Consider the following 27,996-nt stretch of genomic DNA (forward strand, 5'->3'; position numbering starts at 1 on the left):
CATTTATTTTTCCCATCTCTTCTCGCTAGCAACGCCTCCAGTCAGGACGCTTTCGGCGGCTTCCGTTAAAATGGCTGTTACTGAGAGTGGAAACCCAAAGTAAGAACAATCGTAGTGGGTACAACTGCATCCAGTAGTATCGCTTAAAAGACTGCAACGCAATGGCTGCCCTAGATCAAAAGTCCCCCAACGTCCTCCTTCAAAGTCTCTGCTGCAGGATCACTGGGAAGAGCGAAGGTAGCTATGGTGCTAGCTAGTTAGATTGCCCAGGCGCGGTTATGTGCAGCTAGGCTGGTCTGTTGCTAGCTAGCTAACATTAACAGTGATGCTGATATAACAGTTGTATGCCAGCGTTCAGCTCGCCATCTAGCTACAGTAGCTAACTAAGTTGGTAGTTAAGTCAAGTTTGTATGACAGCCAATGCTAGTTAGCTTAGGCTAGCTAGTAACAGTACACCTAGCTAGCCAAGTCAAAGATGGTAGGCTATGTATGGACCCCAGCAAGCTAGCCATCTAGCTAACGTTAGCTCGACCGTTATTTGTATTTAGGTGATGGCTACATCCAAGGCTTTAGCTAGCTAGCTAGCTAGCTAGCTAACTACCAAAAGTGTGTCATAACTAGATATAGGTAGCTGCAGATACGGTTGACAACAGTCCAACCACGCCTTGTTCAAGTAAGTTAACTAGTTAGGGATGGCTTGCCAGGCTGCCAGAAAGTTTGCCTAATAAATCTGACTTTGATACCAATTCTTGGTATACAGTCTGAAACAAAGCACTGCACAATCGTGAACATTTTCCTTACAGAAATTGAATACAATTACGTTTGAACTTACTATACCGGTTGTCTGTGCAGTTAGTCTTTCAGCTGCTCGAAATATGAGAAAAAATATTCACCGGAAAGTATTGTTTACCCGACTTTTTAGAGCGCAGGTACTGAAGTAGAATTTTCTATCACCTGGCACATGCTCAAAACCATGTAAACACCTGTTAGTATGCAGGTACTTACCGTCTTGTGCACGCCTTTTGATCATGAGCAAACACATCTTGATTGCGACACACACAGACCCGCGTTTTGAAGTCATTTAATAATACTTTCCTGGGGATATTTTGTCTCAAGTACCAACACCATAGACAATCGGCAGAGTAAGTTCAAATATATATATTTGAAACATTGGTGACAGACAAGGGACATTTCGTTTTTCTTTCTATCTAAATGAAGGTGGTATTGGCTGCACAATTGAAGGCATGTTTCGCCATGTTTCTTGACTACCAGAAAGTGTAAGATAAGGAGCTAGCTACTGATTGAGGGGAAACGTTCTGCATCTGTAAGATTTGAACCAGTCTGAAAGATTCATTCACAAAGTAGTGACATATGGTTTAGGAAAAGCCGATATTCCGTGCTCAATACTTCAACTCAACCCTATTTCACGTTTCAGCTGAAGTAGCCCACCAGTTCCAGTATGCTGTGAGAGTTGTCGGGAGTAACTATGCTCCCACCATTGAGAGGGATGAGTTCCTAGTGTCAGAGAAGATCAAAAAAGAATGTGAGTGACCTATGACCTATTATTAGAGACATTAATATGAGTGACCTAAACTGGACAGGTTTGCTGAGTGAATCCTCTTTGAGGGTCCATCTCGACAGTCGAAAGTAGCATCTGCACATCACTGGTTTGCGCTTTCTCTGTTACCTTTGCAGACATGCATCCTTTGTTAATGTGGTCTTTTTTTGTTGTTTTCCCAGTAGAGCTTTTCTGTCTCGTGTTAAAGGTGACAGCATTGTACATTTGACAACAAATACATTTAAGAGTCTCCATAATAGTACATCTCAATAGCTTTTGTTTGTAGTCACTAATGACCATTTTATCGATCACTAAGCATAGTAAAGTTTAAAAAAACAGCACTTACCTTTGTTCGGAGTGGAGTTGATCCCATTTTAATCAACTTGTGTTTTTGGAATTGTGTCTGTGTCTGTTTATTTAGTGGTCTGATTCTGTTTGTCTTGTCGTTTGGTTCTCCAGTGCTGAAGCAGAGGAGAGAGGGTGACGCTGCCCTGTTCTCTGAGCTCCACAGAAAGCTGCAGACTCAGGTCAGTCTTCTGTTCCAAATACCCTGGTGCATATGCATACTTGTATTGGCTTTGAAAGGAGAACCAATTGAGAATCTGTGTGTTTTGCTTTCCATTAACAGGGGGTGCTGAAACACAGGTGGTCCGTCTTATACCTGCTGCTCAGTCTCTGTGAGGACCCCAGGAAACCGTCCAGGGTGGGTATACTTGTCATTACACCATAGTGCGCTCAACACACACACACACTAACCATAGCTATATATACAGTACCAGTCAAAAGTTTGGACACAGCTACTTATTCCAGGATTTTGTTTATTTTTACTATTTTCTACATTGTAGAACAATAGTGAAGACATCAGAACTATGAAATAACACACATGGCATCATGTAGTATCCAAAAAAGTGTTAAACAAATCAAAATATATTTTCAATTTTAGATTCTGCAAAGTAGCTTTGCTTTGATGACCGCTTTGTACTCTTGGAATTCTCTCAACCAGCTTCACCTGGAATGCTTTTCCAACAGTCTTGAAGGAGTTCCCACATATGCTGAGCACTTGTTGGCTGCTTTTCCTTTACTCTGCGGTTCAACTCATCCAAAACCATCTCAATTGGGTAGAGATTGAGTGATTGTGGAGGCCAGCTCATCTAATGCAGCACTCCATCACTCTCCTTCTTGTTCAAATAGCCCTTACAAAGCGTGGAGGTGTGTTGGGTCATTGTCCTGTTGAAAAACAAATGATAGTCCAACTAAGCGCAAACCAGATACGATCGCGTATCACTGCAGAATGCTGTGATAGCCATGCTGGTTAAGTGTGCCTTTAATTGTAAATAAATCACCAACAGTGTCACCAGCAAAGCACCCCCACACCATCACACCACCTCCTCCATGCTTCATGGTGGGAACCACACATTCGGAGATCATTCGTTCACCTAATATCACATAGAAACGGCGGTTGTAACCAAAAATCTCCAACTTGGACTCATCAGACCAAAGGACAGATTTCCACCAGTCTAATGTCCGTTGCTCGTGTTTCTTGGCCCAAGCAAGTCTCTTCTTCTTATTGGTGTCCTTTAGTAGTGGCTTCTTTGCAGCAATTAGACCATGAAGGCCTGATTCACACAGTCTCCTCTGAACAGTTGATGTTGATATGTGTCTGTTACTTGAACTCTGTGAAGCATTTATTTGGGCTGCAATTTCTGAGGCTGGTAACTCTAATGAGCTTATTATCTGCAGCAGAGGTAACTCAGGGTCTTCCTTTCCTGTGGCGGTCCTCATGAGAGCCAGTTTCATCATAGCGCTTGATGGTTTTTGCGACTGCACTTGAAGGAACTTTCAAAGTTCTTGACATTTTTCGTTTTGACTGACCTTCATGTCTGCAAGTAATGATGGACTGTCGTTTCTCTTTGCTTATTTGAGCTGTTCTTGCCATAATATGGACTTGGTCTTTTACCAAATAGGGCTATTTTCTGTATACCACCCCTACCTTGTCACAACACAACTGATTGGCTCAAATGCATTAAGAAGGAAAGAAATTCCACAAATGAACTTTTAACAAGTCACACCTGTTGATTGAAATGCATTCCAGATGACTACCTCATGAAGCTGGTTGGGAGATGCCAGGAGTGTGCAAAGCTGTCATCAAGGCAAAGGGTGGCTACTTTGAAGAATCTCAAATATAAAATATATTTTGATTTGTTTAACACTTTTTTGGTTACTACATGATTCCATATGTGTTTTTTCATAGTTTCGATGTCTTCACTATTATTCTACAATCTTGGAAATAGTAAAAATAAAGATAAACCTTTGGACACACAAACTTTTGACTGGTACTGTAGATACAGAAAATGAAAGCATTATTATCCTCCAGACTGCATCATCACAAACAGTAATTCCATCGCGGCCATGTTAGCTCTATAGAACTCCATTTATAGCAGAAATATCTATTCTATTAAATGTTCCATATTATTCCACATTTGATTATTTAATTGATACATCATTAATTTATTGATAGCATGTGTCATTCCCAGGTTGGCAGCTATGGGGCGCTGTTTGCCCAGGCCCTCCCCCGGGACGCCCACTCCACCCCGTTCTACTGCACCCGGCCCGGGAGCCTGCCCCTCAGCTACACCGAGCGCTCGGGGCCCGGGGGCGCCCAGATCTCCACCAGCATGGGCACCAGTGGCATCAGCAGCCTGGGGGTGTACTCCCTCAACGGGCCCACACCCACCCCTCAGCCCCTGCTGGCCGGGTAAGACCAATTGATGGAACCCTGTTTGTCCGGTCAGCACCCAGGACTCCATAGTCAGTCGTACATGACTCTAGACTTTCTTCAGTCTTGTTCCTGTGGACTCGCAGGGAGTGCATGCGTTTGTTGTAGCTCAGCACCGCACCTGCATAACCAATGAACCTTCAGAATATGAAGGGGTCTTAAATTAGTAGGACATGTTTAAAAATATATTTTTCTTTGTAGCCATTTGTTGTAGCAGGGTATTTCCATTCCGTTGTGAGCATCAATTATGCATGTCCTTCTCCACAACCCCACCAGCACTTGTGTATAATTACTCTGGCTATACTCGTCTAGTGCCAGGGTAAGTATCTGATTAGTGAGTGGTTGAGTGGATCATCATCAATGCTATAAAAGTCATTTGGAGCTGAGGCATCGCTACAGTGGCGTGACTCTAAAGCCATTCTCTGCTGTTGAAAGGCAAGAGTCCCTCATTAACAGGCTATTAATGGTAATGGTCCTACAAGACAGTTTGCATTAGGAGAACCAACATGTATAGGGGAAGAGTGATGCATGTCGGGGGAGGAAAAATGTTTACGGATGTAAACATACAAAATGGCCCATTAAACATTTCTGTGCTCTCTCCAGACACCCACCCCAGACAGCAGGGCAGCAGCTGGGCTCTCGGCTGGCGTGGGCCCTTCCCAACACCTCCGCCCTGGCACCTACCTCACGGGCCCCGCTCGGCCCCCCACCCCTGTCCACCTGGGCCCCCAGGCCACGCCATGACGGGGACCTCACTGGTGAGTTGTGGGTGGGGACTGACATTGTTGGGATGTATAGGCCTACCTTTTGTGTATGAAACTACATGGCGTTGTTGGGACATGCTTCACGGTTGGAGGACATTTTGTAACGTAGGCAGAAGGTGGGCAGGGGGCCTGTAATGGTGAAAGACACTTTGCTCTCTGCACAGTGGCTCTGCAAACTGAATACTCAATATTAAACAGAAAGAGATTAGTTCGGAGGGAAATTGACCAAGTCTGCAATGAAATGTTCCCGTTCTGCAGTAAGCACCACCTCACATAATCGCCTCATTTCATAAACGTTTAGTTGCTCTCCCGGTATTTCATTTGTCTTGGTGCTCCACTGACAGGGTTGGGGGCTGACGTAAATAGATATACAGAGATACACAGCACATACTCATTCAAGGGTTTTTCTTTATTTTTACTATTTTCTACATTGTAGAATAATAGTGAAGACATCGAAAATATGAATAACACATATGGACTCATGTAGTAAGCAAAAAACTGTTAAACAAATCAAAACATATTTTATATTTGTTTAACACTTTTGATTCCATATGATTCCATATGGGTTAATTCATAGTTTTGACAACTTCACTGTTATTCTACAATGTAGAAAATAGTAAAAATAAAGAAAAGCAATTGAATGAGTAGGTGTCCAAACTTTTGACTGGTACTACATTTACATTTACATTTTAGTCATTTAGCAGACGCTCTTATCCAGAGCGACTTACAGTAGTGAATGCATACATTTTTGTATTTTTTTTGTATTGGCCCCCCGTGGGAATCGAACCCACAACCCTGGCATTGCACACACCATGCTGGCGTTGCAAACACCATGCTCTACCAACTGAGCCACAGGGAAGGCCAACTTTTACTTTTATGGCTTTCGTTAATGTTGTCCTACTTCTTGTTGTTTTTCTGAATCCCTCGTTCTTCTTCTCTCCAGCGGAGGTTGGTGAGGCTGCACTAGTCCGAGACATCCTGTATGTCTTCCAGGGGATCGACGGCAAGTTCATTAAGATGAGCAACGCAGACAACTGCTACAAGATCGACTCCAAGGTGACTTGAACATTCGTTCATACGTGAACAATGTCCATGCCAAGGTGTTTGGTATCTCAGTTCGTGCCCCTTGTTCCTGAAATATTTCCCTGACGAATGCAAAAACTGATGACCAACTTCCTAAGCTATTTGACCTTTCACCGAGTGTACAAAACATTAGGAACACCTTCCTATTGTTGAGTTGCACCCCCTTTTTGCCCTCATAACAGTCTCAATTTGTCAGGGCATGGACTACAAAGTGTCAAACATGTTCCACAGGGATGCTGGCCCATGTTGACTCCAATGCTTCCCACAGCTGTCAAGTTGGCTGGATGTCCTTTGGGTGGTGGACCCTTCTTGATACAAATGGGAAACTATGTGAAAAACCCAGCAGCGTTGCACTTCTTGACACATTCAAACCAGTGTGCCTGGCACCTACTACCGTACACCCCCCCATTCAAAGGCACTTAAGACTTTTGTCTGGCCCATCCACCCTCTGAATGGCACACGTACACAATCCATGTCTCAAGGCTTAAAAATCCTTCTTTAACCTGTCGTATCCTCTTCATCTACACTGATTGAGGGGGATTTAACAAGGGATGGAAAGAGCAGGTATTCCTAATGTTTTGTACACTGCGTATATGTTAGACTTAGTCAACATGCTGTGTTTACATGCACCATGGCAGGTAGGCTAGCGGATTAAGAGCATTGGGCCAGAAACCGAAAGTCTCTGGTTTGAATCCCCAAGCTGACTAGGTGAAAAATCTGTCTGTGCCCTTGAGCAAGGCACTTAACCCTAACTGCTCCTGTAAGTCTCTCTGGATAAGAGCGTCTTGCTAAATGACTCAAATGTTTAATGTAGACAGTGCCTTACTTCCATCCATACTAGCTAGACCAGTTATTGACAGATTACCCTGTTGCATCGCTAGCTGACTCCCTGACATGGCTGTTGTAGAACCGGCCGCCTGACAGCGTTTTTCAGATTCAGCTGTAGTGCTGCTGACATCAAGGCTGATGATCTGTTTCTAAAAGGGGTAAAAAGCTCGACAGATCAATAGTTGGCTCTTTGGTTAGGAGCCACGTCGATGGCGTCCCTCTATCATCCATCAAGGATTCATTGCAACTTTCCTCCCTTCTTATATTCCTACAAATTACAGTCGGCCTGTTTCAGCTTTACATCTTCTCAGCGTTCTATATAGCCTGCTGTCAATGCGCTGGCCTAGGACCACTGTATCGGGCGAGAACACTGGAGCCAAATCTAGCCGTCAAGGGTGTTTCCTGAGGTCTTTTTGAAGTTATCATTTACGCTATAAGCCCTATTCAATCTAACACGGTTTCCGGAATAATTAGAACAGAATACAGAAATGGAACATTATTAGAGACAATCATGTTTTATTATTCTGTCTAAAGTAGAGAAGGTGAGTATCAACACCTCGTCCTCAAGACGACTGCGTCAGCAGAGAGAGACTGCAGACAGTTTTGGCTCCAGGCTTCTTGGCGAATGTCTTCAATCTGTGAAACAAGGGCCACGCTGACTACCATTTAAAAAAAGTGAAATTCAGTCTGAACAAACTGGTGTGAAAGGGATGAACCTTGAATTGGAGTAGTCCTCCAACTGGCAAATGGCTCTGTAATAATACGGCTGATGTGTTGCTATTCATGTTTCTGGGCTGAAGAGCGGAGCTGCTGTTCCTTTGGTGTTGCTGTAGTCATGGGGGGTTGTGGCGTACATGTGTGTGTGGTAACCTGGCAGCAGGAGAGGCCCGTTTTCCGATTGTGAGTGTCTCGTGTCTGTGGAGAGCCATACGGGACAAATGGTACACTCAGGGATAATTAACTACCAACCTGGCAACCCCTTCACAGATTAAATGGGTTACTTTGACAGATATTCACAGTATTCCCTGTATTTTGTGCCTGTGTGTGCCTGCGTGTGCATTCTCCTGTTGTAACTTCTCCAGTGTGTCCCTAGGTGGTGCTCTGTAAGTCTCTGAGGGACACCAGTAGCCGATTGGCTGACCTGGGCTGGCTCCACAACAAGATCCGGAAGTACACTGACTCGCGCAGTCTGGACCGAGCTTTCGGCCTGGTGGGACAGAGCTTCTGTGCCTCCCTGCATCAGGAACTGAAGGAATACTACAGACTTCTGGCAGTGCTGCACTCACAGGTAAGACACACACCTTTCTCTACCTCTCAAAACACTGTACCAACTTTGTTCTTACCCTTCAAGAGGAAAAACCCATGTAGGCTACAGGACATGTGAAGGTGTGTTTGACAGTTGCAGGTGGAGGACGACCAGGGAGTGAACCTGGGAGTGGAGAGCAGTCTGACCCTCAGACGTCTCCTAGTCTGGACCTACGACCCTAAAGTCCGCCTCAAAACCCTGGCTGCCCTCGTTGACTTCTGCCAAGGTAGAGTTGTGTGTGTCTGTGGCGCCTGCTGATTGGTACCATCAAAGTATCCATTTAAATAGTGTGTGTGTGTGTGTGTGTGTGTGTGTGTGTGTGTGTGTGTGTGTGTGTGTGTGTGTGTGTGTGTGTGTGTGTGTGTGTGTGTGTGTGTGTGTAGGGAGGAAGGGAGGTGAACTGGCGTCAGCGGTCCATGCCTATGGGAAGACAGGGGACCCTCAGATGAGAGCTCTGGTGCAGCACATCCTCAGCCTGGTGTCACATCCCATCCTCAACTTCCTCTACCGCTGGATCTATGACGGAGAGCTGGAGGACACTTACCATGAGGTGACGCATACACAACATATATTTAATATACACACTGTGTGTGGGTGTGTGTGTGTGTGTGTGTGTGTGTGTGTATGTGTTTTTTGACCATTCCACAAATTTCTTGTCAACAAACTATAGTTTTGGCAAGTCGGTTAGGACATCTACTTTGTGCATGACACAAGTAATTTTTCCAACAATTGTTTACAGACAGATTATTTCACTTATAATTCACTGCATCACAATTCCCGTGGGTCAGAAGTTTACATACACTAAGTTGACTGTGCCTTTAAACAGCTTGGAAAATTCCAGAAAATTACGTAATGGCTTTAGAAGCGTCTGATAGACTAATTGACATCATTTGAGTCAATTGGAGGTGTACCTGTGGATGTATTTCAAGGCCTACCTTCAAACTCAGTGCCTCTTTGCTTGACACCATGGGAAAATCAAAAGAAATCAGCCAGGACCTCAGAAAAAAATTGTAGACCTCCACAAGTCTGGTTCATCCTTGGGAGCAATTTCCAAACGCCTGAAGGTACCACGTTCATCTGTACAAACAATAGTACGCAAGTAATAACACCATGGGACCACACAGCCGTCATACCGCTCAGGAAGGAGATGCGTTCTGTCTCCTAGAGATGAACGTACTTTGGTGTGAAAAGTGAAAATCAATCCCAGAACATATATATCCACAGTAAAACGATTCCTATATCGACATAACCTCAGAAGCCGCTCCGCTAGGAAGAAGCCACCCGCTCCAAAACCGCCATAAAAAAGCCAGACTACACTTTGCAACCGCACATGGGGACAAAGATCGTATTTTTTGGAGAAATGTCCTCTGGTCTGATGAAACAAAAATAGAACTGTTTGGCCATAATGACCATCGTTATGTTTGGAGGAAAAATGGGGAGGCTTGCAAGCCGAAGAACACCATCTCAACCGTGAAGCACGGGGGTGGCAGCATCATGATGTGGGGGTGGTGCACTTCACAAAATAGATGGCGTTGTGGGACTGGTGCACTTCACAAAATAGATGGCGTCATGAGGAAGGAAAATTAAGTGGATATATTGAAGCAACATCTCAAGACATCAGTCAGGAAGTTAAAGTTTGGTCGCAAATGGGTCTTCCAAATGGACAATGACCCCAAGCATACTTACAAAGTTGTGGCAAAATGGCTTAAGGACCACAAAGTCAAGGTATTGGATCAATCCTATAGAACATTTGGGCAGAACTGGAAAAAGTGTGTGTGTGAGCAAGGAGGCCTACAAACCTGACTCAGTTACACCAGCTCTGTCAGGAGGAATGGGCCAAAATTCACCCAACTTATTGTGGGAAGCTTGTGGAAGGCTACCCGAAAACGTTTGACCCAAGTTAAACAATTTAAAGGCAATGCTCCAAATACTAATTGAGTGTATGTAAACTTCTGACCCGCTGGGATGTGATGAATCTCAGTTTGTTACCTGTATAAAAGACACCTGTCCACAGAAGCAATCAATCAATCAGATTCCAAACTCTCCACCATGTCAGGGACAAGATTGTAGACCTACACAAGGCTGGAATGGGCTACAAGACCATCGCCAAGCAGCTTGGTGAGAAGGTGACAACAGTTGGTGCGATTATTCGCAAATGGAAGAAACACAAAAGAACTGTCAATCTTCCTCGGCCTGGGGCTCCATGCAAGATCTCACCTCGTGGAGTTGCAATGATCATGAGAACGGTGAGGAATCAGCCCAGAACTACACGGGAGGATCTTGTCAATGATCTCAAGGCAGCTGGGACCATAGTCACCAAGAAAACAATTGGTAACACACTACGCCGTGAAGGACTGAAATCCTGCAGCGCCCGCAAGATCCCCCTGCTCAAGAAAGCACATATACATGCCCGTCTGAAGTTTGCCAATGAACATCTGAATGATTCCGAGGACAACTGGGTGAAAGTGTTGTGGTCAGATGAGACCAAAATGGAGCTCTTTGGCATCAACTCAACTCGCCGTGTTTGGAGGAGGAGGAATGCTGCTTATGACCCCAACAACACCATCCCCACCATCAAACATGGAGGTGAAAACATTATGCTTTGGGGGTGTTTTTCTGCTAAGGGGACAGGACAACTTCACCGCATCAAAGGGACGATCGACGGGGCCATGTACTGTCAAATCTTGGGTGAGAACCTCCTTCCCTCAGCCAGGGCATTGAAAATGGGTCGTGGGTGGGTATTCCAGCATGACAATGACCCAAAACACACGGCCAAGGCAACAAAGGAGTGGCTCAAGAAGAAGCACATTAAGGTCCTGGAGTGGCCTAGCCAGTCTCCAGACCTTAAACCCATAGAAAATCTGGGGAGGGAGCTGAAGGTTCGAGTTGCCAAACGTCAGCCTCGAAACCTTAATGACTTGGAGAAGATCTGCAAAGAGGAGTGGGACAGAATCCCTCCTGAGATGTGTGCAAACCTGGTGGCCAACTACAAGAAACGTCTGACCTCTGATTGCCAACAAGGGTTTTGCCAGCAAGTACTAAGTCATGTTTTGCAGAGGGGTCAAATACTTATTTCCCTCATTAAAATGCAAATCATTTAATAACATTTTTGACATGCGTTTTTCTGGATTCTTTTGTTGTTGTTATTCTGTGTTTCACTGTTCAAATAAACATGCCATTAAAATTATAGACTGATCATTTCTTTGTCAGTGGGCAAACGTACAAAATCAGTAGGGGATCAAAAACTTTTTTCCCTCACTGTATCTACATAGGCGTACAGAGGCCCGTTATTAGCAACCATCACTCCTGTGTTCCAATGGCACGTTGTGTTAGCTAATCCAAGTTTATCATTTTAAAAGGCTAATTGATCATTAGAAAACCCTTTTGCAATTATGTTAGCACAGCTGAAAACTGTTGTCCTGATTTAAAGAAGCAATAAAACTGGCCTTCTTTTTAGACTAGTTGAGTATCTGTAACATCAGCATTTGTGGATTTGATTGCAGGCCACAAAACAACGTAAACAGAGGTGACTCCGGAATGCTGGCCTTCTAGGCAGAGTTGCAAAGAAAAAGCCATATCTCAGACTGGCCAATAAAAAGAAAAGATTAAGATGGGCAAAAGAACACAGACACTGGACAGAGGAACTCTGCCTAGAAGGCCAGCATCCCAGAGTCACCTCTTCACTGTTGACGTTGAGACTGGTGTTTTGTGGGTACTGTTTAATGAAGCTGCCAGTTGAGGACTTGTTTCTGTTTCTCAAACTAGGGTGGCCTTGATGACAGCTTTTACATTTACTTTTAGTGCTTTAATTACATTGGTAACCAGTTTATAATAGCAATAAAGCACAGCTAAGGGCTGTGTCCAGGCACGCCGCGATGCGTTGTGCGTAAGAACAGCCCGAAGCCATGGTATATTGGTCATATACCACACCCCATTGTGCCTTATTGCTTAGATATAATACACATATACACACACACACACACTTCCATTAGTTTGTCAAGGTCAGAGTCCGGATGGTAGTAGCTGAGCTCAGGCTGAAGTGGACTCAGACAGACAGGTTCATCTCCGAGCTGAGATGGAGGACGGGAGTGGGGGAGAGAGGGAGGGGTACAGCGGCCTTCCTAATGAGGATGGATGAGAGGACGGTAATGGGGAACTGAGTGATGGCCCTCTCTTCTCTCTCTGTCCTTGCTCTCCATCCATTTCCCTGTCTCCACAACTACAGGACAGTAGAAGACCGTGAATCTACTCCTAATGCACCTGCTGCTGAATCGCCCTCTCAGACTCCGTGTACCTGAAACTAAGTGCTGATTGGGCGAGCACAGGAGAGTTGTAGCGGCTTTCAAGACCAACTCACGAGCTATTCTCAGAAGGGAACGCTTCAAAGGGCACACTGTATTTACGCCCCCTGTATTGACCCTCCCCGTAGCAGGGCTAAGTGATAGTTATGGAGCTGTTCCTTCCCAGCAGAGGGGAATGAGGGGATGGCTCTGAAGCTTACAGGCACCTCAGTCAGCTCCGGGGGCTGCTGGGAGGAGGTGTTAGACTGTAAACACTCATTATGACAAGAAGAGTGGAAATTAAAATAAAACTTGATATATATACTTTTTGTTTACTAAAAGGCTTTTCAATCCCTCTTGTTGTACTCCCTAGGAGAGAAGTCTTCACCTTGTAACACTGATGTCTATTTATCGGCATCCATTTTGGTTTTCAAGTTGAACCACCATTGACGATCAAGTTCATGATTGAGAGATGGAACCACCATTCACTTTCTTTCCATTACTGTAATAAGTATCCATTGTTGTAGTAATCTCCTGTGTTGTTTTGGCTAAACACTGCGTGCACAATTATTAGGCAAATTGTATTCCTTGGGATTCATTTTATTGTTGAACAAACACAATGCTCTCAGTCAATCCAAAATGTTATTGAACCTCAAACCTGAATGTTTAACAAAGGAAAAGTGAGTTTTGTCTTTCTCAGGGAAATGTATAAGTATGCACAATTATTAGGCAACTAAATTACAAAAATAATTTCTCTCAACTCACTTGTTTATTCTCAATTTCTAGAGTAAGTGTAACAGATAAGTAACACAAAATGACAATTATATAACATTTTTGGCCTTTCAAAAATATTCTGTGACCAATATAGCCACCCTTATTTTCAATAACCCTTATTTTCAATTTTCGCTGAAGCTGCAACCACAGCCTCCCAAATGCTGTTCAAAAAGGTGTATTGTCTTCCATCACTGTAAATCTCACGTTTTGAGAAGGGCCTACAAGTTCTCAATAGGATTTAAGTCAGGTGAGGAAGGGGGCCAGGTCATTATTTAGGCATTTTTGAGGCCCTTGCTGGCTAGCCAAGCAGTGGAGTACTTGGATGCATGTGATGGAGCATTATCCTGCATAAAGATCATGGCCTTCTAGAATGCTGAGGACTTCTTCCTGTACCACTGTTTGACGAAAGAATCTTCCAGAAACTGGCAGTAGGTTTGGGAGTTGAGTTTCAGTCCATCTTCAACCCGAAAAGGTCCAACTACCTCATCCTCAATGATAGCAGCCCATACCAGTACCCCTCCTTCACCTTGCTGGTACCTGACTCAAAGTGGTGCCCTGTGTCCATTACTGATCCAGCCACGGGCCCATCCATTTGGTCCATCAAGAGTCACTTTCATTTAATTTGTCCATAAAACCTTTGAAAAATCTGTCCAGGTATTTCTTTGCCCAATCTTGACGCTTCAACTTGTGAATCTTATTCAGTGGTGGTCTTGTTTCAGTCTTCTTGACCTTGGCCATGTCTCTGAGCACTTGACACCTTGTACTTCTGAACACTCCAGGTAGGTTGCAGTTCTGGAATACGGTGGCACTGGAGGATAATGGGTTCCTGGTAGTTTGACGTTTAATTCTTCTCAAGTCTTTTGCAGTTAATTTGCGCCTTTTCTTCCCCATGCGTTTTTTGCGCCCCAGTTGACTATTCACAACAAAACGTTTGATTGTCCGGTGGTCACACCTCAATAGTTGAGCTATTTAAAGAGTGTCGCATCCGTCTGAAAGCCATTTTACATTTTTGGTTTTTCAGTGTTAGTTAAATCTCTTTTTTGGCCCGTTTTACCTGAGGTAATGAGGCTGCCTAATAATTATGCACACCTTGATATAAGGTGTTATTCACTTTCGCCACACCGTCCCTCATTACACAAATGCATATCACCTGAAAATGATTAAATCCAATAAGCATTCAAGTTTATATGGTTTGGAGTTTGAAAATGTGAATAGAAACAATGACAAGATCAGAATACTCACTTGCCTAATAATTGTGCACACAGTGTAGTTGAATCCTGTCTTTTAAGGTGTGATTATGAGGGTTATGGGGATTCCTCTCCCTGCAGTTCTTTGTGGCGTCTGACCCCACCGTGAAGACAGACAGACTGTGGCACGACAAGTACTCACTGAGGAAGTCCATGATACCCACCTTCATCACCATGGACCAGGCCCGCAAGGTACACACGAACACCAATTATCTCATCGTCAACGTAAGAAATACAAGCTTTGCATTCACATGTCACTTTTGCTCGCTCTCTCTTTCTCTTCTGTCTCTGTAGGTTCTGCTCATTGGAAAGTCCATTAACTTCCTGCATCAGGTGTGCCATGACAGAACCTCACCAGGGAAGATCACCCCGGCCTCCAAGTCTACAGACTCCCCCAAAGATGGTACGCTCTCTGACCTCTCTCTCCCCCACCCCAACACACTGTGAAAGGGGCTAGCTCAATACAACACTGGCATTTGGTGTTTGGTACACATTTCTACATAATATACCTTCAGAGTGTGTATTGAGCAGGCAGTGTCTTTTAACAGAGTAGAGAAGCCTTGGCCTTGCCATAGTAGTGTTTGTAGCTAGTGAGAGCAGAGCTGCATTGATCTGTTTGGCATCAGAACTGGTTGTACTGTTATGGTACTTACTGTCGTATCGACTGGATTTAGTCTCACTCTCTCTCCGTCGCTGATCAATGGTTTTCCAGTTCCTTCCTTAGCCTTGTCCTTGAGGGGAATGACTGCACACTGACTGGCTTTGGAAGGGGAGGGGTTGTATTTTTACCCTATCTGTCCCAAATGCCACCCTATTCCCTTTATAGTGCACTACTTTTGACCATAACCTTACGGGTCAAAGGTAGTGCATTATGAAGCCCCCGGTCAAAGGTAGTGCATTATGAAGCGAACAGGGTGCTATTTGGGATGCAGACTCTATCTTGAATTATAGATACAGAGTTCAGCAAACTGTCTGAGAGATGAGTTTAATATGCATCATGTAGTGCCAACTCCAGTACCCATATAATGACCACAGATAATAACTCTCTCTCTCCCCCTTCCCTCTCTCGCACCCCGTCCTCTCTCTCCCCCCCGGTCTCTCTCTGTAGCTGCAGAGCTGTTATCAGACCTGGAGGGGGCGTTCCAGGGGAAGATAGATGCAGCCTACTTTGAAACCAGCAAGTACCTGCTGAATGTCCTCAACCAGAACTATCTGCTGCTGGAGCACCTGCAGGCCATGAGACGATACCTGCTGCTGGGCCAGGGAGACTTCATACGCCACCTCATGGACCTGCTAAAGTTAATACACACACACACACACACACACACACACACACACACACACACACACACAGGTGTACGCACAAATATACATACCCACCCACCCCATCCTATACGTCATATATATTGACCTTAGTGTTTGTCCCTTCAGACCAGAGCTGGCCCGCCCAGCCACCACTCTGTACCAGCACAACCTGACAGGCATCCTGGAGACAGCCGTGAGGGCCACCAACGCCCAGTATGACAACGCTGAGATCCTCAAGAGACTGGACGTACGCCTGCTGGAGGTAGGCTACAGCTCATACCATTACTACTGTCATAGGCTACAGCTCATAGCATTACTACTGTCATAGGCTACAGCTCATACCATTACTACTGTCATAGGCTACAGCTCATACCATTACTACTGTCATAGGCTACAGCTCATACCATTACTACTGTCATAGGCTACAGCTCATACCATTACTACTGTCATAGGCTACAGCTCATACCATTACTACTGTCATAGGCTACAGCTCATACCATTACTACTGTCATGGGCTACAGCTCATACCATTACTACTGTCATGGGCTACAGCTCATACCATTACTACTGTCATAGGCTACAGCTCATACCATTACTACTGTCATGGGCTACAGCTCATACCATTACTACTGTCATGGGCTACAGCTCATACCATTACTACTGTCATGGGCTACAGCTCATACCATTACTACTGTCATAGGCTACAGCTCATACCATTACTACTGTCATAGGCTACAGCTCATACCATTACTACTGTCATGGGCTACAGCTCATACCATTACTACTGTCATGGGCTACAGCTCATACCATTACTACTGTCATAGGCTACAGCTCATACCATTACTACTGTCATAGGCTACAGCTCATACCATTACTACTGTCATGGGCTACAGCTCATACCATTACTACTGTCATAGGCTTTATCTCAGTGGGCTAACACGGTATTGAGTCACGGGTTTGAAACACAACCTGGTAACCCGTGGCTCAAGACTGTGTTAGGACTCTGAGCTGAAGCCTAGATGGTTGATGTCTGGATGCTGGATGTACAGGTGTCCGAGTTACCTATTGGATTTCAAACTGTCAACTTGGCACCATGTTATCCCTCTGAACTAAAGCCTGGTCATCAACCCATCTGTGCTCCTTCTTGTAGGTGTCTCCCGGGGATACGGGCTGGGACGTCTTCAGTTTAGACTACCACGTAGAGGGTCCTATCGCCACGGTAACCACAGCACTTTATATACATACACATACCATCCTATCTGGTGTTGCCTTGTCTCTCTCACACACACACACACACACACACACACACACACACACACACACACACACACACACACACGCACCCTCACAAACAATCCAATAAGCTTCTCCTCTTCTCTGTTCATTCATCCATAAAAGCCCACCTGGAGCATCAGGTCGTTGTTTCTTTCTGCTCTGTTATACATGTTCACTCACAGGCCACCAGTCAACCATGTTAGATGAAGTCAAGTGCTGGCTGGTTTTGTGTTGTTCTGTGAGGTGGTGAGAGAACGTGTAAATGCTGTGCTTCCCTGTGACAGGTGTTCACTCAGTCTCTCTCTCTTCACTCTGTCTCCTTTGTCTTTCTCTGTCTAATTTGTGTGTCTCTCTCTCATTTCTCTGTCTCCTTTGTCTCTCTCTTCTTGCTTTCTGTTTCTCTTGCTGGTTCTGGCTGTGGCAGGTGTTTACGCGGGAGTGCATGAGCCACTACCTGCGGGTGTTCAACTTCCTGTGGCGAGCCAAGCGTATGGAGTACATCCTCACCGACATCTGGAAGGGACAGATGTGCAACGCCAAGCTGCTTAAAAGCATGCCAGGTGAGGACACACACACACACACACACACACACACACACACACACACACACACACACACACACACACAACTATGTAGTTCCCTCTCACCTCCAGCAGAGGGAGTCATGTACCGAAGAGCTGTAGATGAGGCAGCCAGGGTAACATGTTAGTTTTTGTGTTACAGAGCTGTCTGGCGTGCTGCACCAGTGCCACATCCTGGCCAATGAGATGGTCCACTTCATCCACCAGATGCAGTACTACATCACCTTTGAGGTCAGGGGTCGTACTTTTCAGTCATTTATCTAGAGACCACTGGGCTCACCTAGCTTCTCCCTCTAGTCCTCTTTCACCCCTCTCACACTCTCCCTTGTCTGTCTGGTTCTCCGGTTCTCTGGTTCTCTGGTTCTCTGGTTCTCTCTGTGTGTGTGTGTGTGTGTGTGTGTGTGTGTGTGTGTGTGTGTGTGTGTGTGTGTGTGTGTGTGTGTGTGTGTGTGTGTGTGTGTGTGTGTGTGTGTACAGGTGCTAGAGTGTTGTTGGGATGAGCTGTGGAACAAGGTAGAGAAGGCCCAGGATCTAGACCACATCATCGCTGCCCACGAAGAATTCTTAGACTCTGTCATCTCCCGCTGCCTACTGGACACCAACAGCAGGGTGAGACACACGTATGCTCATACACTCTTAAGCGCTGTTGGCGCTTAAAGAGATACTTTGGGATGCTGGCAATTAGGCCCTTTATCTATTTTCCCCAGAGTCAGATGAACTTGTGGATAAACTTTCATGTCTCTGTGTCCAGTATGAAGGAAGTTGGAGGTAGTTTCGTGACCCAATGCTAACTAGTGTTACCCATAGACTTCCAGTCATTGCAGTATTTACTAGCATGCTAGCAGATACCCATAGACTTAGTCATTGTGCTAATGCTAGTTAGCAATTGCGCTAGCGGTAGTTAGCAACTTCCTTCAAAGTGCGTGCAGAGACTTACCAAATGGTATCAGCAAGTTCATCTGACTCTGGGGAAGTAGATAATAAACTCTAATCTAAAATGTTTTTCACTCCCGCTATCCTCTCTCCAGTCCTTGTTGAACCAGCTGAGGGCTATCTTTGACCAGATCATAGAGTTCCAGAGTGCCCAGGACTCTCTGTACCGCTCTGCCCTGGAGGAACTCACCCTGCGGCTGCAGTACGAGGAGCGGAAGAAGCAGAGGGATTCTGAGGTAGAAGGTTCAGGGCTTGAAGTGGACTGAAATGGGGGCCAGCACTTAGGGCTGTTACGGTGACTGTATTACTGCCACACCGGTGGTCACGAGTCATGAAGGCAGTCAAATTCCACATGACCGTTTAGTCAGGGTAACTAGGTTTCTCCAAGCTCTGATGCTGCTGATGGTCATTAGTAGCCTACCAAACTTACTAACTGCCTGGTACTCAACACTCTATTGTCCCTCGAATCACTCTGAAATGAATGCAAATGTATTCGAAAATCTAATCAAACACTTCATGAGAGCTAATGTTGCGTAACATTTCTATAGGCTATGCAATTGCGTGAGATAACAGAGTGATGGCTTCTATTAAAAAGAGGAGGATCCCATCAGCTTTCTATTGGCTAGGCCTACTATATTTTATTTTAAAATGTTCCTAATATTAAGCACATAGCTTATATTCACAACAGGAGTATAGCCCACCTGGCTGGCATGAAAATAAATACGTCCTCCATTTGCTATTTAATTGCCTAGATGTATTTTTATCCCTCTGCCCCAGTTTTGAAACAGATAATGGTCCATTCTAAATCAAAACAGATTTCACACATTATTTAGTATATGTAAAGACGAATAAATCAAGAATAGTCTGATGGGTGACAATATTAGCCTATCACTTGTGAATTATATATTATCACTTTCTTTTGCGACTTTTTCAAATCATAGTCCCACACCTCATGTAGCCTAGCCCATAGGCCTATATGTTTTGATAGAGTTTGTATCACAACTAAAGTGGCCAAATAACTTCTAAAAATGAAGCACATTAATCCGCTTTACAATGGGTAGAGCCTAACTGGCATACATAAGCAGCGCGGGAGTTTCAAGTTTGGGGAAGATCATTTTCACCATAAAAATGCACCTTTTTATAATAAAAGCATTACATGCATAATCTGTAACTTTTGATAATGGTGTTTTCCAGGTAATGGAACATTTGCGCTTATAGCCGTGTGCACATTGCTGCAGTTATAATGTGATGAAATAGCCTAATAGTTTATCAACATTTTAAGCTAAATGTTCTGATCTGTTGCATCATCCACATTGCGTAAAAAAATGTTTTTGATGCGAGTGGTTGTATTAATTTGGGATTTATCGCATACCACAACTGTCCCAGACTGTTTGGAATATTTATTTCTCACACAAAATATAGAATAGGTCAATGTTTGTACTATGGGGGATAGTAGATTGACATAAGCTAGTGCTTTTGCTGTTCGTTAGGCCTACTCATCTTGTTGGCTGACGAAAAGTATATGTGGACAGTTCTTCCAATATCTTCAATATGCACCTCGGAATTAGATAAGGACTGGCGCAGTTGCGTCCCCGATGTGTCTGTCTTCACTTGTAGACTGTGAGAAAGACTAGATCACGTGACAGAGAGCCATGTGAGTGAGAGGTGCTTTTTTTAGGGGCATTACGGTCACGCAAAGGGGATGCCGCCGGGAAATTCGAGTCAGTATCAAGTGCTTGTCAAATTGTGAATGAGAGACTGATGAAGTGTGTACAGCCTGCACAAAAAACAAAGCAGAGCTCATGCCTTTCAAGCAACTTTTTTCAAATCATCATTAGTCGCATCATGCAGCCTTAGAATATATAAAAAAATCAAAACATACAGCCCAACATTTGTATCACAACTAAAGGTACATAATGACTCTAAATGAAGCATATAGAAGTACCTGTCTCTTTGTTAACTGCTCAACACAGAATAGCCGCATGTGGGCACTCCCTCAAATCGTTTGGAGAAAGTATCCTTAATATTTTATTCAGCTTTGTTCAATTGTATTCTTCATGCTATAAAATAATGCCACGGAATTCTAAGCAAATCTTGTCTGCTAAATGAGTGTAGCCCACAGCCATTTGGCATAGCCAGATCAGGACCTATCATAAGGATAAGTCAGAGTATGCTATTCTGTTCTTCTGAAATAGACTACATTTTCTTCATATCATGTTTCTTTAGACTTGTCTAAAATAAATAATGGATTTATTGTGAAAGTGTGGGCTATATGACATGGATTTATTAGACTTTCTGAAATGTAGACATTCCAAAAGTCTGCATCAGTGCGGAAGCCAGGAGATGCTAAATGTGTTAATGTTCATCAGTTACTGTGAGACTGGCAGTTATTTGCTTGACAATCACCGGCTGATGAAGTTTCGTGACCGCCACAGCCTTACCTCTTTATATTTAGGTTCCGGTACTCTGCAATATTTTTAAGCCAATATTCTATAAGAGGTGCCGGTACTCAAGCAGTAGAACATTTGAGGTGTTGGTATTCAGTACCGGTGTGTACTGGCCCAATTCACCTACTTATAATGATGATAACTTTTAGTTATAGAGCGCAATTGGAGGGCCATGTAGTCTTCAGAGAGTCCCATGTCCTGTTTTTGTTCGAAGTCGTCTGGAACCCAGCCAGGGGCCAACTCAAGTTCCCTGCTTAATGGCCATTGGCCATGCTGGTGGTGTTGTCATTCTATTGATTAAACAGGCCCTGAGCATCAGACTATTAAACTCTAAGTGTTTAGAAAAACAAACACCGCCTCGGCGTTTGCCAAGTTTCTCTTTTAATAGCTTGTAAATAAGACTGAGGTCCAAGGTAAAAGGGTTTGGGGTGACAGAAGCTGTTGGTCAGTGATTGGGGGGGATATTGGATTTTATATTAACTTTAAATATTGGGCATTGAGTGTGTTACATGAATGAGAAGTATGTGAGTAGAGAAGACATTGAAGGTCATGTCTCTATGGGGAGAATGCTGGGGTCATAGAGCGGGAATCTGAAACAGTTTAGAATGGGTGTTAGTTACCCATTTACTGAAGTGAAGAGATGGCACTGGTTACTCTTTCAAATTGTATTAGTCACATGCACCGACTAGAACAGACTAGAACCTTACAGTGAAATGCTTACTTACGACCCCCTAACCAACAGTGCAGTTAAAAAAATACAGATAAGAAATAAAAGTAACAATTAATTTAAAGAGCAGCAGTAAAATAACAATAACGAGACTATATACAGGGGGGTACCGGTACAGAGTCAATGTGCGGAAGCACCGGTTAGTTGAGGTAACATGTACATGTAGGTAGAGTTATTCAAGTGACTATGCATAGATGATAGCAACAGGGAGTAGCAGTGGTGTAAAAGAGGGGGGCAATGCAAATAGTCTGGGTGTGCCATTTGATTAGATGTTCAGGAGTCTTATGGCTTGGGGTAGAAGCTGTTTAGAAGCCTCTTGGACCTAGACTTTGCGCTCTGGTACCGCTTGCTGTGTGGTAGCAGAGAGAACAGTGTATGACTAGGGTGGCTGGAGAATTTTTAGGACCTTCCTCTGACACTGCCTGGTATAGAGGTCCTGGATGGCAGGAAGCTTGGCCCCAGTGATGTACTGGGCCGTACGCACTACCCTCTGTGGTGCCTTGCGGTCGGAGGCCAAGCAGTTGCCATACCAGGCAGTGATGCAACCAATCAGGATGTTCTCGATGGTGCAGCTGTAGAACCTTTTGAGGTTCTGAGGACCCATGCCAAATCTTTTCAGTCTCCTGAGGGGGAATAGGTTTTGTTGTGCCCTCTTCACGACTGTCTTGGTGTGCTTGGACCATGTTAGTTTGTTGGTGATGTGGACACCAAGGAACTTGAAGCTCTCAACATGCTCCACTACAGCCCCATCGATGAAAATGGGGGTGTGCTCGGTCCTCCTTTTCCTGTGGTCCACAATCATCTCCTTTGTCTTGATCACATTGAGGGAGAGGTTCTTGTCCTGGCACCACACGGCCAGGTCTCTGACCTCCCTATAGGCTGTCTCGTTCTTGTCGGTGATCAGGCCTACCCCTGTTGTGTCATCGGCAAACTTAATGATAGTGTTGGAGTCGTACCTGGCCGTGCAGTCATGAGTGAACAGGGAGTACAGGAGGGGACTGAGCACGCACCCCTGAGGGGCCCCTGTGTTGAGGATCAGCGTGGCGGATCTATTGTTACCTACCCTTATCACCTGGGGGCGGCCCGTCAGGAAGTCCAGGATTCAGTTGCAGAAGGTGGTGTTTAGTTCCAGGGTCCTTAGCTTATTGATGAGCTTTGAGGGTACTATGGTGTTGAACGCTGAGCTGTAGTCAATGAATAGCATTCTCACATAGGTGTTCCTTTTGTCCAGGTGGGAAAGGGCAGTGTGGAGTGCAATAGAGATTGCATCGTCTGTGGATCTGTTGGGGCGGTATGCAAATTGGAGTGGGTGTAGGGTTTCTGGTACCACACTTTGATACCACACTGACGCTGCAGCAACAAAGTTCCGTCTGGAACTTGACACCTCTAATGTTGCCTGTCTGTGTGTGTGTTTTCAGGGTGAGTGGGGCGTGACGGCTGAACAGGAGGCAGAGGAGAACAGGAGGATCCAAGAGTTCCAGGAGACCATACCAAAAATGCGCTCTCAGCTACGGATACTAACACACTTCTACCAGGTCTTACTCCCTTCTCACTGCTACAGTGGCTTTCACTAGGACAGTGTGGTGGTGTTCAGTGGATAGGACCGTCTGGTTGTCTGTGGTAGTGTTCAGTGGATAGGACCGTCTGGTTGTCTGTGGTGGTGTTCAGTGGATAGGACCGTCTGGTTGTCTGTGGTGGTGTTCAGTGGATAGGACCGTCTGGTTGTCTGTGGTGGTGTTCAGTGGATAGGACCGTCTGGTTGTCTGTGGTGGTGTTCAGTGGATAGGACCGTCTGGTTGTCTGTGGTAGTGTTCAGTGGATAGGACCGTCTGGTTGTCTGTGGTAGTGTTCAGTGGATAGGACCGTCTGGTTGTCTGTGGTGGTGTTCAGTGGATAGGACCGTCTGGTTGTCTGTGGTGGTGTTCAGTGGATAGGACCGTCTGGTTGTCTGTGGTGGTGTTCAGTGGATAGGACCGTCTGGTTGTCTGTGGTGGTGTTCAGTGGATAGGACCGTCTGGTTGTCTGTGGTAGTGTTCAGTGGATAGGACCGTCTGGTTGTCTGTGGTAGTGTTCAGTGGATAGGACCGTCTGGTTGTCTGTGGTGGTGTTCAGTGGATAGGACCGTCTGGTTGTCTGTGGTGGTGTTCAGTGGATAGGACCGTCTGGTTGTCTGTGGTGGTGTTCAGTGGATAGGACCGTCTGGTTGTCTGTGGTGGTGTTCAGTGGATAGGACCGTCTGGTTGTCTGTGGTGGTGTTCAGTGGATAGGACCGTCTGGTTGTCTGTGGTGGTGTTCAGTGGATAGGACCGTCTGGTTGTCTGTGGTGGTGTTCAGTGGATAGGACCGTCTGGTTGTCTGTGGTGGTGTTCAGTGGATAGGACCGTCTGGTTGTCTGTGGTGGTGTTCAGTGGATAGGACCGTCTGGTTGTCTGTGGTGGTGTTCAGTGGATAGGACCGTCTGGTTGTCTGTGGTGGTGTTCAGTGGATAGGACCGTCTGGTTGTCTGTGGTGGTGTTCAGTGGATAGGACCGTCTGGTTGTCTGTGGTGGTGTTCAGTGGATAGGACCGTCTGGTTGTCTGTGGTGGTGTTCAGTGGATAGGACCGTCTGGTTGTCTGTGGTGGTGTTCAGTGGATAGGACCGTCTGGTTGTCTGTGGTGGTGTTCAGTGGATAGGACCGTCTGGTTGTCTGTGGTGGTGTTCAGTGGATAGGACCGTCTGGTTGTCTGTGGTGGTGTTCAGTGGATAGGACCGTCTGGTTGTCTGTGGTGGTGTTCAGTGGATAGGACCGTCTGGTTGTCTGTGGTGGTGTTCAGTGGATAGGACCGTCTGGTTGTCTGTGGTGGTGTTCAGTGGATAGGACCGTCTGGTTGTCTGTGGTGGTGTTCAGTGGATAGGACCGTCTGGTTGTCTGTGGTGGTGTTCAGTGGATAGGACCGTCTGGTTGTCTGTGGTGGTGTTCAGTGGATAGGACCGTCTGGTTGTCTGTGGTGGTGTTCAGTGGATAGGACCGTCTGGTTGTCTGTGGTGGTGTTCAGTGGATAGGACCGTCTGGTTGTCTGTGGTGGTGTTCAGTGGATAGGACCGTCTGGTTGTCTGTGGTGGTGTTCAGTGGATAGGACCGTCTGGTTGTCTGTGGTGGTGTTCAGTGGATAGGACCGTCTGGTTGTCTGTGGTGGTGTTCAGTGGATAGGACCGTCTGGTTGTCTGTGGTGGTGTTCAGTGGATAGGACCGTCTGGTTGTCTGTGGTGGTGTTCAGTGGATAGGACCGTCTGGTTGTCTGTGGTGGTGTTCAGTGGATAGGACCGTCTGGTTGTCTGTGGTGGTGTTCAGTGGATAGGACCGTCTGGTTGTCTGTGGTGGTGTTCAGTGGATAGGACCGTCTGGTTGTCTGTGGTGGTGTTCAGTGGATAGGACCGTCTGGTTGTCTGTGGTGGTGTTCAGTGGATAGGACCGTCTGGTTGTCTGTGGTGGTGTTCAGTGGATAGGACTGTTTGGTTGTCTGTGGTGGTGTTCAGTGGATAGGACCGTCTGGTTGTCTGTGGTGGTGTTCAGTGGATAGGACCGTCTGGTTGTCTGTGGTGGTGTTCAGTGGATAGGACCGTCTGGTTGTCTGTGGTGGTGTTCAGTGGATAGGACCGTCTGGTTGTCTGTGGTGGTGTTCAGTGGATAGGACCGTCTGGTTGTCTGTGGTGGTGTTCAGTGGATAGGACCGTCTGGTTGTCTGTGGTAGTGTTCAGTGGATAGGACCGTCTGGTTGTCTGTGGTAGTGTTCAGTGGATAGGACCGTCTGGTTGTCTGTGGTGGTGTTCAGTGGATAGGACCGTCTGGTTGTCTGTGGTGGTGTTCAGTGGATAGGACCGTCTGGTTGTCTGTGGTGGTGTTCAGTGGATAGGACCGTCTGGTTGTCTGTGGTGGTGTTCAGTGGATAGGACCGTCTGGTTGTCTGTGGTGGTGTTCAGTGGATAGGACCGTCTGGTTGTCTGTGGTAGTGTTCAGTGTATAATATCTGTGGTTGGTTGTGCTCCTTCTCAGGGCATAGTGCAGCAGTTCCTGGTTCTGATAATGACTAGTCCAGTAGTGTTCAGTGTATAATATCTGTGGTTGGTTGTGCTCCTTCTCAGGGCATAGTGCAGCAGTTCCTGGTTCTGATAATGACTAGTCCAGACGAGAGCCTGCGCTTCCTCAGCTTCAGACTGGACTTCAACGAGCACTACCGGGCGAGAGACCCCCGTCTGAGGGCCTCGCTGGGGGCCACCAGGGGCCGACGGCCCTCCAACATCTGACCTGACGCACACCACCATGTCACAACATAGGGACAGAGAGCCACACGGAATCTGCCTTGATAGTATTTATATATGACATGAAGATGACATCAAAGTAGGGCTAGATGGAATCTGTTGTGATGACATAATAGAGCCAGGTGGAGATAATGCCACTTTCAAAACAACTAGGAACTCTGAAATCTCTGACTTCAGTGCGTTCAAAACAACTAGGAACTCTGAAATCTTTGACTTCAGTGCGTTCAAAACAACTAGGAACTCTGAAATCTCTGACTTCAGGGCGTTCAAAACAACTAGGAACTCGGTAAAAAACAAGCTCCAACTGGGAAAAATCGTTTTGAACGGTCATCCAACTCGGAATTCCAAGTCGGGAACTCGGGGCTTCTTTCCAGAGCTCCGACTTTCCGACCTGAAGATGACTGACGTCATGATTTGACCTAGTTTTTTTCAGAATTCCCAGTTGTCTTGAACGAACCATAAGAGGATGATGTAGTGGTGACTTCACAGATTCCATTTGGCCCTGCATTTTAACACCTCAAGACAAATAGGGCTAACTGGGATTCATTTCACTATGACATAAACAAACAGAACATTTTGAAACCCTGCCGCCTCCCCCAATGTCATTGGTAAATTACTCACACAAACAAACACACACGTTCAATTCACCACACACACACACACACACACACACGTTTCCCACTCTTTCACAGTCCCCTCTTGGGAGATGTGGTTTTAGAAGCCTGTCATTTTAGTACTCTGCCTCCAGCATCCAGCTGTGTTCACGCTCACCTCTTCGAGGTGTCTGATAGGCTACCATCACCGTGTGAATTTCATATTGTACATTTGATAATGAACAGAATGTCTTGATTTGATTGGTTTGTTTACATGTTCTGTGAATATTTGAATTTTGTTTCGTTTTTCTTACTGACGTTTGTTTCTTTTTCATACCAGTGTCTTAAAGTCTGCGGTGTGTTTTATAACTGTTAATAAACACTGTTATAGCGGTTTAACAACTGTATTATGGAACCAACACAGCAGGCTCCCACCCACCTCTCTAAAGAGATTCATAAACAATGCCCACAGCCCCTAAGGCTAAAAGACTGACAGACATTAGGATTGTATTAGTGTTTTGTATTATTTAACTGGGTTTCTCTTGATTCTCCTTGCAGACTGTGGCCTCTGTTCTGCATGTCAAACTGTCAAGTTGAACCAGCTCAATTCCTTACAAGGCAGATTTGTCAAACGTGTTGCACCCAACTTATGCCACTTTTCTCTCCTGACCACTCAGACAAACCTGGGAAAATACTTTTGTCATACTGCGACATTAAACCTTGAAGCTACAAGTGGAATGGTAACTGTATGGTGACATAGCTAGCCTTTCAAAACCCTCCCATGATGGAGTGTACTGTAGTATTCGGGTGCATCTCAATAGTCAGAGGTGGCTTCCTCGCCTCCTTCCCTTCTCACTGATCTGAAAGCGATATGGAAGACGCTTACCAGGACTTGCTTTCATTCAGCTGTCAGCAGAGCAGGTGAAGGAAAGGAGGAAATGCAGCTATTGGATGCGTCCTAAATGACACCATACATAATAGGGTGCCATTTGAGATGCAGAGTTAGAGATGCACCCTTTAGTGTTTTAACCCCTCCAGGCAGGCTCCCCTTTCTTTCCAATCACAAGTTCTCATCAGGGCGTGCCAAGAGAAGATGCTACCGGAAGACCTCTGTCTGTAAATCCTGTCCATTGTATAGCACAGATGTATAGAAATGACATGCCATGGACACAAACATCCTGTCATCTCTTTAATAATAAAGTCAAGTTTTTTAACAGT

General features: G+C 45.4%; 1 protein-coding gene across 3 annotated transcripts; it reads left to right on the forward strand.

Moving 5' to 3' along the window:
* The first annotated feature begins 2 nt into the window (after window positions 1–2).
* LOC106575517 (gamma-tubulin complex component 3 homolog) lies at window positions 3–27,992 on the forward strand. Of its 3 annotated transcripts, none has more exons than XM_045699014.1 (21): window positions 3–237; window positions 1,436–1,543; window positions 2,018–2,085; window positions 2,187–2,261; window positions 4,093–4,313; window positions 4,938–5,092; window positions 6,042–6,154; window positions 8,103–8,297; window positions 8,409–8,541; window positions 8,699–8,865; window positions 14,698–14,808; window positions 14,911–15,019; window positions 15,725–15,914; window positions 16,048–16,183; window positions 17,072–17,140; window positions 17,621–17,756; window positions 17,920–18,008; window positions 18,255–18,386; window positions 18,806–18,946; window positions 23,303–23,419; window positions 26,009–27,992. In XM_045699014.1, exons 1-21 carry the CDS (start codon window positions 162–164, stop codon window positions 26,168–26,170), a joined length of 2,703 nt encoding a protein of 900 aa, XP_045554970.1. In that variant the 5' UTR covers window positions 3–161; the 3' UTR covers window positions 26,171–27,992. The 3 variants fall into 3 exon arrangements, with proteins under 3 accessions (XP_045554970.1, XP_045554971.1, XP_045554972.1); XM_045699015.1 differs by having other exon boundaries at window positions 8,415–8,541; XM_045699016.1 differs by lacking the exon at window positions 23,303–23,419.
* Window positions 27,993–27,996: the final 4 nt, after the last annotated feature.

Source organism: Salmo salar, chromosome ssa17 (assembly GCF_905237065.1).
Source record: "Salmo salar chromosome ssa17, Ssal_v3.1, whole genome shotgun sequence".
NCBI classification, from domain to species: domain Eukaryota; kingdom Metazoa; phylum Chordata; class Actinopteri; order Salmoniformes; family Salmonidae; genus Salmo; species Salmo salar.